At 43.2% G+C, this 17,383-nt stretch overlaps 1 protein-coding gene across 2 annotated transcripts in view; it reads left to right on the top strand.

Annotated features, from left to right (window-relative positions):
* The window catches only part of atp1b4 (ATPase Na+/K+ transporting subunit beta 4), a 116,356-nt gene that overhangs the window by 62,048 nt on the left and 36,925 nt on the right, over positions 1-17,383 (top strand). For both annotated transcript variants that reach the window (XM_070882045.1, XM_070882044.1), the window contains exon 3: positions 14,614-14,782. In XM_070882045.1, coding sequence (XP_070738146.1) covers positions 14,614-14,782 — 169 coding nt within the window. The remainder of the gene's footprint in view (positions 1-14,613; positions 14,783-17,383) is intronic.

Below are 17,383 nucleotides of genomic sequence, written 5' to 3'. Positions count from 1 at the left end.
GTGCATAAAACACAAAAAGTTAGTATGCAGGTACAGCAAGTAATCAGGAAGGCAAATGGAATGTTGGCTTTTATTGTAAGGGGGGATGGAGTATAAAAGCAGAGAAGTCCTGCTACAACTGTACAGGGTATTGGTGAGGCCACACCAGGAATACTGAGTACAGTTTTGGTCTCTTTATTTAAGGAAGGATATACTTGCATTGGAGACAGTTCAGAGAAGGTTCACTTGGTTGATTCCTGAGATGAAGGGGTTGACATAAAGAAAGATTGAGTAGGTTGGGTCTATGCTCATTGGAGTTTAGAAGAATGAGAGGTGATCTTATTGAAACATATAAGATATTGAGGGGGCAGATGCAGAGAGGATGTTTCCCCTCGTGGGGAACCTTGAACTAGGGGGCATAGTTTAAGAATAAGGGTTCGCCCATTTAAAACTGAGATGAGGAGGAATTTTTGCTCTGAGGGTTGTAAATCTGTGGAATTCTCTGCCCCAGAGAGCTGTGGAGGCTTAGTCATTGAATACATTTAAAGCGGAGATAGACAGATTTTTGAACGATAAGGGAGTGAAGGGTTACGAGGAGCAGGCAGGGAAGTGGAGCTGAGCCCAAGATCAGATCAGCCATGATATTATTCAATGGCGGAGCAGGCTCGAGGGGCCAAATGTCCTCCTCCTGCTCCTATTTCTTATGTTCGTATGTTCTGAAAGGTTTGGACTATCCTGCTCCTCCTTTCCCTCACAAATCAACATATGTAGACCCCGAACTGGAAACAAGAATACTTCTGTGGATTGGGAGAGGGAGATTTAAGAAGAATCTATAGTGCCTGTGCAATGGAAATTAAATACAGATGCAATAAGTGCCGCAATATTTTATTTTGCTGTGGGACAAAGGGAAATATTAAACTGTTACCTGATGTCCTGGCGAATTGTTCATTCTTGAACAATTTTTCATTCTTGAAATGAAAAGTTGGATTAAAAATGGTATTCACATAATTAAAAAATGAATACCAATTGGCTGCATAGAATCCCCCCACCCCACCCCCCCACCACCAGAAATAGTACAGTGGACCAAAAATCACATTTGACCAGATTAATCATTTATTTTCATCTTGTCAAGCATTAATAATTCACATTTAGCTGTAAAAAGGTCTTGGATACAACCTTGCAGTCTGTAGATTTTTGCAGCTGATCTTGCAAATCCTAGGATAAGTAATTAAGTTATTGTTGAGATAATTGATAACAAGCTCTTACGTTCCGAAAGTTGGTTGAGTCACAACGTTGGAAGCTGTGCAGTATTTCTACTCTAAGTTACATTACAAAGTATTGCAAAGTATTTACAGCACAGAAACAGGCCATTCGGCCCAACAGGTCTATGCCGGTGTTTATGCTCCACACAAGTCCCCTCCCTCCCTTCTTCATCTAACCCCATCAACATATTCTTCCATTCCTTTTTCTCTGTCACCTTACCCTTAAATGAAACCTCCTCGCCCGGCTATACCTTCCACCACCTGCCCCGTTCAGACCGCAGTGATGACAGTGTGGCTCTCATCACTAAATCACACCTTGGTCTGTCCCCCGACTCCTCCAGCACTTTCTCCTCCCTTGAGCATCGCACCCTATTCCACCCCTCTTACCTCTCATTTAAAGTTCTCGTTCTCTCCCGCCCACCCAAGTATCATAAAAATGATAGCACCGAGATATCCTCACTGCTTTCCTTCCTCAGCATCTACACTGAGTGACTTCTCATCCTCGGTGATTTTAACCTTCATCTCAATTCATCATACTCTCCTCTGAGTTCACTAGCCTCCTATCCTCCCTTAATCTGTCCTTCCATGTGAACTCCCCAACCCATATTCACGTCCACCCCCTTGACCTTGCCATCTCTCATGATCTCGCTATTCCCACCGTGTCAATTGCAGATAAGGCCATCTCTGACCATTTCCTTGTGTCGCTCTCCACCCACATCCCTCTTCCCCCACCCAACCCTACCTCCTTCTGTGACCGCCCTAGAAAAAACTCTCTCCAAACTCTCTTACAACTGGACTTACAAAATCCCAACAGTCTAGCCTTTGGCCCTCCATTCACCACAACATTTCTGTAGCCACCGATCTGCTCAACCACAACCTTGATGCACTAGTCCCTATTAAAACCATTACTCTCCCTCACCCTGGCTGTTCTCTCTGGTATTGCTCTCATGTTCACTTCCTCAAGACCAAGTTTCGCAGACTTGAATGGATATGGTGGACAACTGGTTTAACCATTCACCACCAGATCTGGCTGGACCACGTAAAGCGTATCGGCTCCTACTCTTGACTGACAAAACTGCTCACTATTCCAGGATCATTCTGGAACAAAGGTAATCCCCGACTACTATTCTATTCTGCTAACCATCTTCATAAACATAGAAACATAGAAACATAGAAAATAGGTGCAGGAGCAGGCCATTCAGCCCTTTGAGCCTGCACCACCATTCAATAAGATCATGGCTGATCATTCACCTCAGTACCCCTTTCCTGCTTTCTCTCCATACCCCTTGATCCCTTTAGCCGTAAGGACCATATCTAATGAACTGGCATCAGCAACTCTCTGTGGCAAGGAATTCCTCTCCCCTCTCCCCTGTCTACACCACACTCGCCTCCAACAAGTGCGAGAAGCTCATGGACTTCTTTGTCTCGAAGGTTGAGACCATTCGATCAGCTGCGTCTGCCACTTCCCTTCCTTCCCCTGGCCCACCGGGCCAAACTTCCTCTAAGGTTCCCCCTGCACTACCTTTGAACTGGCACAGTTTCTCTCCGATCTCCCCTCTTAACCTCTCCACGCTCATCTTGTCCATGAGACCCACTTCTTGCTCCCTTGACCCTATTCCCACCAAAGCACTGACCACCCAGCTGACATTGTTAACGGTTCGCTTTCCTCAGGTACTATCCACCTCTCCTTCATCAGCCCACTCCTCAAAAAATCAACCCTTGACTGTTGTATATGGAGAAAGAGTCAGACTGAACACTGTGAGCTCAAAGTAAAGTGTGACCTTAGTCTTTTGTTGCAGGTCTCCAGAGTGCCTCTCCAACCTGTGAAGCCTCCTTAAATATCTGTGCTCCCAAGGGATTACGGGATCCCTTGGGAGTCCGGGGAATGAGCCCTCTGGTGGCTATACAGAGTAAATACAAGTCCACACATATAACAACATTCCCCCCCAAAGTCAATAGTGTAACTATTTACAGTGTGAGTTGATCTGGGGCCCTTCTTGCCCTGGTTGATTGTCTCGGTGTGAAAGCTGGCGTTGTTGAATCATTTGATGGGCCCTCGCTGGGCTGCTGTGCAGCTGGTTTTGCTGGGCTGCCTGGTGTGTTGGGCCCTGCAGGGCTGCTGTGGATGATGGGTTCTGCTTCGTGGTCAACCATGGTGTCGGTTGCCACTGGCGTGTGTTTTGGGGGATCAAAAAAGGTAGGGTCCCAGGTGGATTGCTCAGGGTAATCCGTGAATCTAAGTTGGATTTGGTCCAAGTGTTTCCGGTGAATGAGTCCATTTGAAAGTTTGACCCGAAACACCCTGCTCCCCTCTTTGGCCACGACAGTGCTGGGAAGCCACTTGGGACCTTGCCCATAATTTAATACAAATACAGGATCATTGACTTCAATCTCGCGTGACACATTTGCGCTATCATGGTATGCACTTTGTTGAAGCCGCCTGCTCTCTACCTGTTCATGTAGATCAAGGTGAACTAACGAGAGCCTTGTCTTAAGTGCTCTTTTCATGAGCAGTTCAGCAGGTGGAATCCCCAGTGAGTGAGTGTGGTCTCGTGCGGTAGCTAAGCAGGACTCGGGATTGGCGAGTCTGCAGTGAGCCTTCAGTTACCCTCTTCAAGTCTTGCTTGATAGTTTGCACTGCTCTCTCTGCCTGACCATTGGACGCTGGTTTAAACGGGGCAGAAACGGGGCAGATGTGACATGTTTGATCCCGTTACGGGTCATGAATTATTTGAACTCAGTACTGGTAAAACATGGCCCGTTGTCGCTCACCAGGACATCGGGTAAGCCGTGTGTGGCAAACATGGCCCGCAGGCTTTCAGTAGTGGCAGCGGACGTGCTAGCCAACATTACCTCACACTCAATCCACTTGGAGTACGCGTCTACAACCACAAGGAACATTTTACCCAAGAACAGGTCTGCATAGTCGATGTCTACCCTAGATCACGGTTTGGAGGGCCAAGACCATAAACTTAGCGGCGCCTCTCTAGGTACATTGCTTAACTGCGAGCATGTATTACATCTGTGAACGCAGGACTGTAAGTCCGCATCGATACCGGGCCACCACACGTGGGATCTGGCTATCGCTTTCATCATTATGATGCCTGGGTGGGTACTGTGGAGATCATTGATGAAGGTGTCTCTGCCCTTTTTGGGGACCACTACTCGATTGCCCAACAGCAGGCAGTCTGCCTGTATAGACATTTCATCTTTGTGCCGCTGGAATGACTTTATCTCGTCCTGCATTTCCACTGGGACACTGGACCAGCTCCCGTGAAGCACGCAGCTTTTGACAAGAGATAATAAGGGGTCCTGGCTTGTCCAGGTTTTGATCTGCTGGGCAGTGACGGATGATTGCTCAAATGCTTCCATAACCATGGCTAGATCTGCGAGCTGCGCCATTTCCACCCCCGTGGTGGGCAATGGCAGCCTACTGAGAGCATTGGCGCAGTTTTCTGTGTCTGGCCTGTGGCGGATGGCATAGTTGTATGTGGACAACGTGAGCGCCCATCTCTGGATGCGGGCCGATGCATTGGTATTTATCTCGGAACAGGGATATAAGTGGCTTATGGTCAGTTTCCAATTCGAATTTTAGCCCAAACAGGTATTGATGCATTTTCTTTATCCCATAGACACACGCTAACGCTTTCCACCTCCGTAACATCACCCATCTCCGCCCTTGCCTCAGCTCATCCGCTGCCGAAGCCCTCCTCCATGCCTTTGTTGCCGCTAGACTTGACTATTGCAACGCATTCCTGGCTAGCCTCCCGCATTCTACCCTACGTAAACTAGAAGTGATCCAAAACTCAGTTGCCCGCACCAAGTCCCGTTCACTCATCACCCCTATGCTTGCTGACCTACATTGGCACATTGTTAAGCAAAGCCTCAATTTCAAAATTCTGACCTGTTTACAAATCCCTCCATGGCATCGCCCCTCCCTATCTCTGTAATCTCCTCCAGCCCCACAACCCCCCGAGATGTCTGCGCTCCTCTAATTCTGCCCTCTTGAGCTTCCCTGATTATAATTGCTCAACCATTGGTGGCCGTGCCTTCAGCTGCCTAGGCCTTAAGCTCTGGAATTCCCTCTCTAAACCTCTTCACCTCTCTACTTTTATTTCCTTCTTTAGTATGCTCCTTAAAACCTACCTCTTTAACCAAGCTTTTTGTCATCTGCCATAATTTCTTCTTATGTGACTCGGTGTCAAATTTCTGTCTGATAATACTCCTGTGAAGTGCTTTGGGATGTGTTACTACATTAAAGGAGCTATATAAATACAAGTTGTTGTCGTTGTCATGTGCTTATCTAGCTTGCCCTTAAATGCATCTATGCTATTTGCCACAACCCTCCCTGTGGTAGCGAGTTCCACATTCTGGGTAAAGAGGTTTCTCCTGAATTCCCTATTGGTTTTATTAGTGACTGTCTTATATTTATGGCCCCTAGTTCTGGTCTCGCCCACAAGTGGAAACATCTTCTCAACGTCTACCCTATCAAACCCTTTCATAATCTTGAAAACCTCTAACAGCTCATCCCTCAGTCTTCTCTTTAATCTTTCCAGGTAGGTATAACCTTTCAGTTCTTGTATCATGCTTCAAGTGTTCACCAAAAGCCTAGAATAATTTTTCTCCATAGTTCACAATATAACGTCACCAGAGTTTTGTTGTCTGCCAGAAAACACATTCAATTACTTTGGTAAATTCAAGGCATGGGCAGGTTTGATTAACAAATGGTTAAGATCAGCACAATGCATTCATTCAGTAGATCAATCACTTTATGTGTCTTCTGACTACTGTTCTTTACGTAGCACTGCAATTAATCTAATAGATGTCCAATACAGTGGAAGCCATCTATCATTCTAAGTAGGTCGTTAAATAGATTTAGGATTGTAGTTCTGATGGAAAGTACTGTTTAAGCTGCAATATAATACGACATCATAAATCGCATCTACTTTTCAAAAATATTTTTTTAGATCTTATCTTAAAATCCACATGCATTGGTAAAACATCAGTAGATTTGATAAAAACAGATTTTTTTAAAAAACAAACAAAGTTACAGGTGGACATTACGCTAAAGCAACACTTCACTCATAATCTTCATTCTATATTTTGCGAATATAACAGAGTTTGTTTAGCTGTCTAAACCAGAAAGTATGGCCCCAATATTAATGGGCGGGTTTGGTTAGCCGGAGTGGGGAGTTTCAGTTGGGAAACCCGGAAATCCCGGTTTCACCACATGTTGTTGAGTTTTAACTCTGCAACATGCAACTTTTTTTTAACTGGATCCCCGTCCGGATGTCAGCCTGATTGACAGGCTTGGCTTCCAGTCAGGCGAGGAGCACTGGCCTATGAGCAGTGCAGTAAAGGCACTTATCTTCTCCCCTAAACTGTCCTCGCCTCCCTTCAGCTGCCGGCTTTCCTAAGGCCTGGGAAACCCAACCGCCCAGGGTTAAATCTGTAAAGCAGGTTATATATAAGGCTTCCAGCCTCATTATAATATTTAAAGATCCAACCTGCCTCCATTAAACCCGGAAGTGAGCGGGTTGAGGTCGGGTGTGAGATTTAAAAAATGTTAACAACTCAGCCGACCCCAGCCCAGCCATTTCTGGGGGTTGAAATTACCCCAATTTTTCTCATTCCTGCTGTAATATATTTGCTTCATGGTTTTTTGCTTCGGAATTCATAACAGCACATTGCTATTAAGAACTAGTTGGTTTATTAACAAAGGTTTAACAATCACACTACACTTTACCAGTTCATCCACTAGGTTCACAACTGCATACCTCATCATGGATGACCTAGACCCAACTGACTGGGGTTTTATTGAGTCTTGTGAACATCACATGACTGACTAAGCCACTCACAATGCAACAGCTCTACAACTATTTTAGTATAATTTTAAATCAAGTATCCACTTTTGTAAGGGCACCAAAACCCACAAATTAACAATTAAACATTAAAGGGAACCTTGTCAAATCAAATTTAAATTCTGTTCACTTTTGAAATGATGCACTCCAGTCTCTCCGGTGCCCACCTCTCGTGGAAGGCCACGAGCGTACTGGTCGACACCACATGCTCCATCTCCAGGGACAACTTGGCGCGAACATAGCCACGGCAGAGAGGCAGGCAGTCGGGCTGAATGACCCCCTCGACCGTCCACTGCCTGGACCTGTTAATGGCCACCTTGGCCAGGTCCAGGAGCAGTCCCTCGAGGAGGCCCTCCGACCTGCCCACTCCCCTCCGCACCGGGTGCCCAAAGATCAGGAGCGCGGGACTGAAGTGCAGCCAAAAATCGAGGAACAGCCCCTTCAAATAATGGAAGAGGGGCTGCAACCTCACACACTATAAAAAATATGGAACACGGACTCTTCCAGATTGCAGAAAATGCAGGCGGCCTGGGAGTCCGTGAACCGACTTAAAAACTTATTGCATGGGACTGCCCCATGCAACATCCTCCAGGCCAAGTCCCTAATAGATAAAGGAAGGACTCCTGCATAGAGAGCCCTCCATTGCCCTGCGCTCCCCCCTCCCCCCCATCTCCGGATGGCAATGCAATAGCTCTACAAACCTGTGAGCATCCTCACATGTGCATACATTACACCTGCCTATTTTATTGATTGCCTGATTACAGTTTTATTCCAGAGTGATTGCAGTTATAATAAATCTTTACTGAGTCATTTCTGCATTCTCAAAATAGTCCATCACTGGTTCATACAGGTTAGTAAATATAGTCTCAGGATACAGGTCGGCCTTTTAAGATTGAGATGAGGAGAAATTTTTTTACTCAGAGGGTTGTGAATCTTTGGAATTCTGTAGCACAGAGAGCTGTGGATGCTGAGTATTTGCATATATTCAAGGCTGAGATAGATAGATTTTTGGACTCCAGAGGAATTAAGGGATATGAGGATCGGTTGGGAAAGTGGAGTTGAGGGTGAGGATCAGCCATGATCTTATTGAATGGAGGAGCAGGCTCGAGGGGCCTTATGGCCTACACCTGCTCCTAATTCTTATGTCATATAATCACAGCTAGTAATTTTAAAATATCACATATTGATTTCTGTGCATCAGGGATTGCATCGTATTGTATTACTTGCTGCAGATTCATGTGTAATAGAATATATTTGCTACAAAGTATAACCGAGTAAGAGGTAGTAGACCTTACTACAAATGTGGTTTAGATATCTGGGGGCAGAGTTTCTGCTTTGGGCACAATCGGTGATCCAGGCAGAAATTGTGCCCGTTTTGAGAAGTGTATTTTATTTTGCTCAAACTCACTTGCTCATATCACCGAACGCAAAATCTACCATGAGCCAGCATAATAGGGCAGCATTTTAAAATGTTATTTTTTAAAACGTTGCTTTCAAAATATTCCTTGATATATTTAAGAGTGGCAACTTGGTGCAGTTTGATTAATACAGCTAAAAATGATTTTATCACAAAAAAATAAGCATTTTTAATGAGTGTCAATCCACCACCTGTGATTAGCCCGAATTTAAATGACTGAAAATATACAGAATCATTTGCAAGTTGTATTGGGATACAGTACTCAGTTTCTTTGTAAATTTTTTACAAATAATAATTTAAATGCTTTTAAAACGTGCCTATTATTTTTCTTGCAACCAAAAGATCCAGTTTAATTTTTAGAGCCTCCTCGAAGGCCTGCAATTGAGCGCAAACTCTCAACGGCGATTAATTCACCCTGGGGGCGTGGCCAGTTTTGGGGGCGGGGCCAGCTTCCAGCACAAAGTTTTTTGGACTAGCACAATAGATTGCAAAAACTCAATTTGCATCCAAAGTGGAAACTCTGCCCCCAGATATCTAAACCACATTTGTAATAAGGTCTAATACCTCTCTACCTCTCTTTCCTCCTTTAAGACGCTCCTTAAAACCTACCTCTTTAAACAAGTTTTTGGTCATCTGCCGTAATTTCTTCTTTTGTGGCTCGGTGTCAAATTTATCTGTTTTGTCTTGTAGCACTGTTGTGAAGCACCTTGGGACGTTTTACTACATTAAAGGTGCTACATAAATAAAATATATTATTATTATTAATAACAATCTATTATACTTTATAGCAAATATATTCTATTATACATGTAATTTGCTTAAAATTCAGTGACCTTTTGCGCTGGTTACATCGATTTCGGGTGAATTGCGCTGAAAAAAACAGCGCAACTGAACGGAAACTCCAGGCCGACATGTTTAACTCCCAAAAATATTTAGAAAAAAATCCTTGACATATTCTAATGAGACCTTCCTTGTAATAGGAACATAGGAATTGCTAAATGAAAAAAGACCAAGGCCCATCCAGTTCAACTGCTACCATCCAGGTAGATGCATGATACAATGACAATGGAGTTGCTGACCAATAATAATTGGCTTGTAGGCGTTTTAGTCAATGTGCAGCCCTTCATTGCAGCATTCTTAATATTACGTGGCTAACACAGTGTAGCAGTAATTACTGGAAGTGTTTCCCTTCTACCAGATTTGGTAATGTTGCCGTGCTCACAGTCCATTGCAAATGCTGTAATGGTAATGTCTGTCCTTACTTGCTCCAAAGACGGTGCTGCAATAGTTTAAAAAATAATGGGGATTAACTTGGTTCTGTGCCGTAACACAAAATGGGCAATGGAGAATCAGCAGCCCATTCTACACCCCGCCAAACCTTCTTTTCATTAATGTCCATAATGAAAAGAAGACTTGCATTTATATAGCGCCTTTCATGACCTTGGGACAACCCAAAGTGCTTTACAGCCAATGAAGTAGTCTTTTGAAGTGTATTCACTGTTGTAATGTAGGAAACGCGGCAGCCAATTTACGCAGAGCAAGCTCCCATAAACAGCAATGTGATAATGACCAGATAATCTGTTTTTGTAATGGTGGTTGAGGGATAAATATTGACCCAGGAGATGGGGATAACTCCCCTGCTCTTCTTCAAAATAGTGCCATGGGATCTTTTACGTCCACCTGAGAAGGCAGCGTCCTCTCTAGGTTTAACGTCTCAACTGTACAGTTGTACAGGGCATTGGTGAGGCCACACCTGGAGTATTGTGTACAGTTTTGGTCTCCTAACCTGAGGAAGGACATTCTTGCTATTGAGGGAGTGCAGCGAAGGTTCACCCGGGATGGCGGGACTGACCTATCAAAAAAGACTGGATCAACTGGGCTTGTGTTCACTGGAGTTCAGAAGAATGAGAGGGGACCTCATAGAAACATTTAAAATTCTGACGGGGTTAGACAGGTTAGATGCAGGAAGAATGTTCCCAATGTTGGGGAAGTCCAGAACCAGAGGTCACAGTCTAAGGATAAGGGGTAAGCCATTTAGGACCGAGATGCGGAGGAACTTCTTCACCCAGAGAGTGGTGAACCTGTGGAATTCTCTACCACAGCAAGTTGTTGAGGCCAATTCACTAAATATATTCAAAAAGGAGTTAGATGAGGTCCTTACTACTAGGGAGATCAAGGGGTATGGCAAGAAAGCAGGAATGGGTACTGAAGTTGAATGTTCAGCCATGAACTCATTGAATGGCGGTGCAGGCTAGAAGGGCTGAATGGCCTACTCCTGCACCTATTTTCTATGTTTTCTATGAAAGACGGCACCTCCAATAGTGCAGCATTTCCTCAGTTCTGCACTGGAGTGTCAGCCTAGATTTTGTGCTCAAGTCCCTGGAGTGGGACTTGAACCCATAACCTTCTGACTCAGAGGCAAGAGTGAGACCCACTGAGCCACAGCTGTCAATGGAAAAAATAAATTGGACAGGGTGTAAAATGGCTGACAATTCACTATCATTGGGATCAATTCACCCCCAATATTGTTATTCTGCTTCTTTTTCTTGTTTGCGCCAAAGGGGGCTTTGCGGCTGCTTTCAGCCTTTTACAACAAACATGGCTAGCATGGTCTTCAGTGTCATTATCTCTCTGAAACTGACTGTAACTTCAGGATTTAGTGCATGCGCAGCCAAACGCAGAAATCCTGAAGTAGGGGTCGGTCATTCACTCCTCTGACACTGGCTGTGCTGTGGACCCGTTCCCGCCACCGCACCTTCCCCCCCCGCCCCCGCCGCCTCAAGCTGGCAATCGGTGAAATTCGGGAAACTGAGGAAAACATTTCTGTGTTAATATCGCTGTTGAACACCGCATTAAATATTAGACCTTGTTGGAATAGGTGTAACTGGGGTTTTAACAGCGTATTGACTGGTTAAACAAACATTCTGGACTTGAAAAACAAATTTTATATTTGTGGAATGTCAAATTGAGCTATTATATAAAAAATTACTAGATTTTTTAAAAAAAATTAGAAACAAAGTTTGTTCGTGATATTTCAGCTTCTACCTTAACCACATGTGTATGTCCCAATCTTTATTTTGCTCCTTGTAACATTTTTTAAAAGGGCAGATAATCAGTGCTTTTCATTTCTTGGTTTGCTGGTTGTGAGAATTCTTCAATAGATTGGTTGCTTAGATAGCTTGATGACATCACTGATGCACTACGCTAGGAATCCCCTATTGATAGCACTACAATCAATTACACGTCTCTTCACCGCTGACCGCAAATTATGGTTTAACATGTCCTCCAAGTAACCATGAGCATGGCCTGGGATGGTGACACTCCCCCACACAAGGCAATCATATATTCTTCAGTTTGTTTTTCTTTGAACATAAACCACACATGGCAAGATGTACAGTGAACGATTTTCAAAGAGAATCGTTATTGGTTTAAAAATACATTGGGCTGCTTTCATATGGCGGTCTGGATATTATCAAAAGGAAGCAATGTCTCTTTTTTTTTAAACAGAGTTTGTTGTATAAAGAGATCATGAATATGATCTGTTTTAAATCTATGAAACTAAGCTGCTTCGCAGTCACAAAAGGATGCTTATGCTTTTCAATTAAATGGATTGTAATCTGCAGGGTATAATCTTCAAATACTATGCTCCAGTGTCTTGTATAATTTTATTAATGCTGGCATACGCGGAACTGTCCCTCTCTCATAATATTAAGAACATCAGAAATAGGAACAGGAGTAGGCCATACGGCCCCTCGAGCCTGCTCCGCCATTCAATAAGATCATGGATGATCCGATCATGGACTCAGGTCCACTTCCCTGCCCGCTCTCCATAACCCCTTATTCCCTTATCATTTAAGAAACTGTCTATTTCTGTCTTAAATTTATTCAATGACCCAGCTTCTACAGCTCTCTGAGGCAGCGAATTCCACAGATTTACAACCCTCTGAGAGAAGAAATTTCTCCTCATCTCAGTTTTAAATGGGCAGCCCCTTATTCTAAGATCATGCCCTCTAGTTCTAGTCTCCCCTATCAGTGAAAACATCCTCTCTGCATCCACCTTGTCAAGCCCCCTCATAATCTTATACGTTTCGATAAGATCACCTCTCATTCTTCTGAATTCCAATGATTAGAGGCCCAACCTACTCAACCTTTCCTCATAAGTCAACCCCCTCATCTCTGGAAACAACCTTGTGAACCTTCTCTGAACTGCCTCCAAAGCAAGTATATCCTTTTGTAAATATGGAAACCAAAACTGCATGCAGTATTCCAGGTGTGGCCTCACCCAATACCCTGTACATCTCCGCATCAATGTCTGCCTTTGTTGATAAGAGGCTCCCGAGATATGGGAAATGGTCCACGTTGTCCAGGGCCAAGCCGTGGATCTTGATGATTGGAGAGCAGTGCTGAGCGGCGGTGACAGGCTGGTGGAGGAACTTTGTCTTACGGATGTTAAGCATAAGGCCCATGCTTTCATATCCCTCAGTGAATACATTGACTATATCCTGGAGTTCAGCCTCTGAATGTGCGCAAACGCAGGCGTTGTCCGCATACTGCAGCTCAACGACAGAGGTTGGGGTGATCCTGGACCTGGCCTGGAGGCGGCGTAGGTTAAACATCGCCTCCAGTGCACCAGTGCAGCCTTCGGCCATCTGAGGAAAAGAGTGTTTGAAGACCAGGCCTTGAAATCTACCACCAAGCTCATGGTCTACAGGGCTGTAGTAATACCCGCCCTCCTGTATGGATCTGAGACATGGACGATGAATAGAAGGCACCTCAAGTCGCTGGAGATATATCACCAACGATATCTCCGCAAGATCCTGCAAATCCCCTGGGAGGACAGGCGCACCAACATCAGTGTCCTCGACCAGGCTAACATCCCCAGTATTGAAGCACTGATCACACTCGATCAGCTTCGCTGGACTGGCCACATAGTTTGCTTGCCAGATACGAGACTCTCTAAGCAAATGATTTATGCGGAGTTCCTTCATGGTAAACGAGCCAAAGGAGGACAGCGGAAACGTTATAAGGACATCCTCAAAGCCTCCCTTGTAAAGTGCGATATCACCACTGACACCTGGGAGACGCTGGCCGAAGACCGCCCGAGGTGGAGAAAGTACATCTGGGAGGGCATTGAGCCCTTCGAGTCCCAATGCAAAGAACGTGAAGATGCCAAGTTCAGGCAGCAGAAGGAGTGCGTGGCAAACCAGCCTCACCGACCCCTTCCCTCGACAAATGTCTGTCCCACCTGTAACAGGGTCTGTGGCTCTCATATCGGACTGTTCAGCCATCAAAGAACTCACTTTGGGAGTGGAAGCAAGTCTTCCTCGATTCCGAGGGATTGCCTATGATGATGACACTGTACAACTGTAGCAAGACTTCCCTGCTTTTATACTCCATGCCCTTTGCAATAAAGGCCAATATTCCATTGGCCTTCCTGATCACTTGCTGTACCTGCATACTAACCTTTTGTGTTTCATGCACAAGTATCCCAAGGCCCCGCTTTACTGCAGCACTTTGCAATCTTTCTCCATTTAAATAATAACTTGCTGTTTGATTTTTCCTGCAAAAGTTCATGACCTCACACTTTCCAACATTATACTCCATCAGCCAAATTTGTACCCACTCACTTAGCCTGTCTAGATCCTTTTGCAGATTTTTTCTGTTCTCCTCACACATTGCTTTTCCTCTCATCTTTGTATCGTCGGCAAATTTGGCTACGTTACACTCAGTCCCTTCCTCCAAGTCGTTAATATAGATTGTAAATAGTTGGGGTCTCAGCACTGATCCCTGCAGCACCCCACTGGTTACTGATTGCCAACCAGAGAATGAACCATTTATCCCAACTCTCTGTTTTCTGTTCATTAGCTAATCCTCTATCCATGCTAATATATTACTCCCAGCTCCATGAGGAGGCTTTCTTTGCAACTGCTGAGTCACTGATCAGGCAATGTCAAAGAGTCCCAGCAGAGAATAATATACTGTAAGACATTCCTGAACATCTAGGGATTTTGCAGGTTTGTGTAATATAACAGCGCTCTACCGATCTGACCTCAAACTAAACTTGCCATTGGTGTCCCGCCTCTCACTAATTCAGGCAAATCTGGCTGGGGACAAATCAGAAGATAAAGAAGAAGTGGTAGTGGGAACAGAAATGGTGGCAGCCAAACAAGATGAATCCTGGGATGAAAAAATGCAGCATTTTAAAGTTTTTCTATGGAATCCGGAAAAGAGAGAATTCCTGGGAAGAACATCCAAGAGTTGGTGTGAGTAAAACTAAGTGCATGCTTAGTGCTGGTTTACAGTTTCAGATGTTCACAAAAACTGCAGCCACTGAAAAAGTAATCTCAATCAGATTATGTACCTATAAGAAATAGATTTTAAGCAATTTCCCGATCAGTGGCGGTAATGTGAATTTTGATTCAGAAGACTAAGGCACTATTTCAGTTAATAAAATAGAAAATAAGGGGCAGAGAATATAAGGGTCAGAGAATAAAGGAGTATAATAATTATTAGAAGAGTGCCAGTGTTAAATGGTGTACACACCCACAATGCAATGGAAACTCTATGATCAAGCAGCAGTCAATTATGAGTCAATATATAAAATAGCATTTTGCAAACAACACTACCCATTAATTAATTTGGATTAATTCACACACGTGCTATGTATCTTTGTCAAACTAATAGGAGTATGTAATGGTGATTGTCTTTGCAAATGTGAGTGCGTGTGTAAACATTCTTTCTGGGATTCTGCATAATTGTCCCAAAACGAAAAGATTAATTTATAATCCTAATACAACATGAGAGATGTCAGCAGAAAACACATACAGGAAATGCTTGTTACCATTTATGATTCTTTTTTCTTCTTAAAGTATCAATCTGACCAGGTCAATAAAATTGATCTTGTCATTAGAAAAAAATAATCTCTCTTCACATTATATAAATGCATTTGGCCGTGGAACTACATTTGAAAATTTGTATGCATTCCAGCTTGTCAATCCCTTTGAGAAGAAAGGGATTTGTTTGTTTCAAAGCTCCAAAGCTGTACATCTGAGAACTTTCCCAGATTCTACTAATAAAGTTAATACATGGGCCCAGCTGAAGTATTAGAACAACTTTTCTAGGTCCTTTTCAGATTCCGAGCTCACACAAACTTTAGCCAGAAGCAATGATTAGATTTTTTCTGTTGTTTGAGTCAGATTGACCTCCTGTAAATTGACTAAAACATTAAACTGCAGCAACCTATACATAACTAGGACTGGGAATTGTCAAAGAAGGAAAAATGAAAGCTCCACGATACACTCGCTCTCATCTTAAAGTCTCATGTAATACAGTAAGTAACTGCTTTGACTAGTTTGAAAGGTCTATCAAAAGCTTTAGTAATATTCTTGTCTGTCACTGACCTGGAACAACTGTACTGATGCAGGCATTTGCAATGAGCAGGTTCTATCTACCCTCCACTGAAGGAATTACAGGAGTGGAGTGTGGAAGAATTTGCAGATTTATTTCCAAGACTCAGGGTTCTGGTGTAGCCGCCTTATGATACAGACCAATAATTTATCCAAAAGTAACCTAAACATGCTGGACCCACAAAAGTATTTAGCTTTGAAATATGTCTTGTCTTAAAAAACTTCACTTTCATTAGCAGGTCGTTCATTAAATGTGATTGGAACTATTTGCTCATGTGAAGGGTAGATGCCAGTTGGGCCGAATAGCGTGTTTCCATGTTGTAACTTCTATGTATTTCTATAACAAGCATTCCCTTGTTTTTTTACGAAGAGGAATTTCACCTCTGTGATGTTTCACCTTTATCATCTTCTTTTACAGAGGATTACACAAGATATTCATCATCTAGTTAACTATTGGCCGGGAAATTCCACCCGTGTCGCTGAATGAGAAGTGTGGCAGAAATTCTGTTCACGCACAAGATACAGGGTTTCCACCACACTGGCGGTGAAGTAACACCAGTGGAGTGGGAGCAGCTCCAGGAATTTCTCAGCTCATGCCTCCAAATAAAAATCTTCATTAATTAAGACATACTTAAATCAAAGAGGCTGAAATTCCGGTTAGCACTATTTTTAGTTTATTGATTAATTCATTTGCATACAATTTGTAAGTGCAGCATTTTAATGATGCTGTTTGAAATAGATCACGTAAGAATTTTATGTGAATACGTTAAATCATAAAGTGCTAAAAACAGTGCTGAATGGAATTTGAACCTCTGAACTCCATCAATGTACTGCCCTGAGGTTGTGATTTTTATTTCTACATTCAGGATATTTTCCCAAGACATTCAGCAGCACAAGTGTGAGACTTTTGGGCAGAAATTCCGGCCTCCCGGGTCCGTACGGAGTATGTATGGACCCGGGAAGGCATCGCAAAAGCCGATTTTCAGCGCACAATGCGCATGTACTGAAAACCGACTTTTCCAATCTGTCAAGCTGGAGCTTAACAGATCTTCCGAATCTCGGCAATCACGACGTTTGCATGGGCAAGATTGCGGTATTTACCCATATCTTGCCTGGCAAATGTCCTGAAAACTCTCGCGCCTGATAAAAGCAGGCGCATAGCCTACTTTTACAGGCGTAAGAGTTTTAAAATACACAAAAAAATTTAAAAATAAAATGAGAAAACACATTTTATTGTTAAACACCCTCCTACTATGGTAAGGTTATTTTAAACTATAATTAAAAAAACTTTTTTAAAAATTGGAAAAATATTTTTTTTATATAATACATAAATAACTTTAATTTAAATTAATAAAAATATATGGTGTATTTTTTCTATTTTTTATTAGTGTTTTGAGTGTTTGGGGAGAGTTTTTCATTCATAATAATGGGAACTCCAACTTATGGAGTTCCCATTAT

This window comes from Pristiophorus japonicus, chromosome 6 (assembly GCF_044704955.1).
Source record: "Pristiophorus japonicus isolate sPriJap1 chromosome 6, sPriJap1.hap1, whole genome shotgun sequence".
Taxonomy (NCBI): Eukaryota; Metazoa; Chordata; class Chondrichthyes; family Pristiophoridae; genus Pristiophorus; species Pristiophorus japonicus.
The sequence above is the reverse complement of the archived record's forward strand: the minus strand, read 5'-3'. Positions and strand labels throughout refer to the sequence as shown.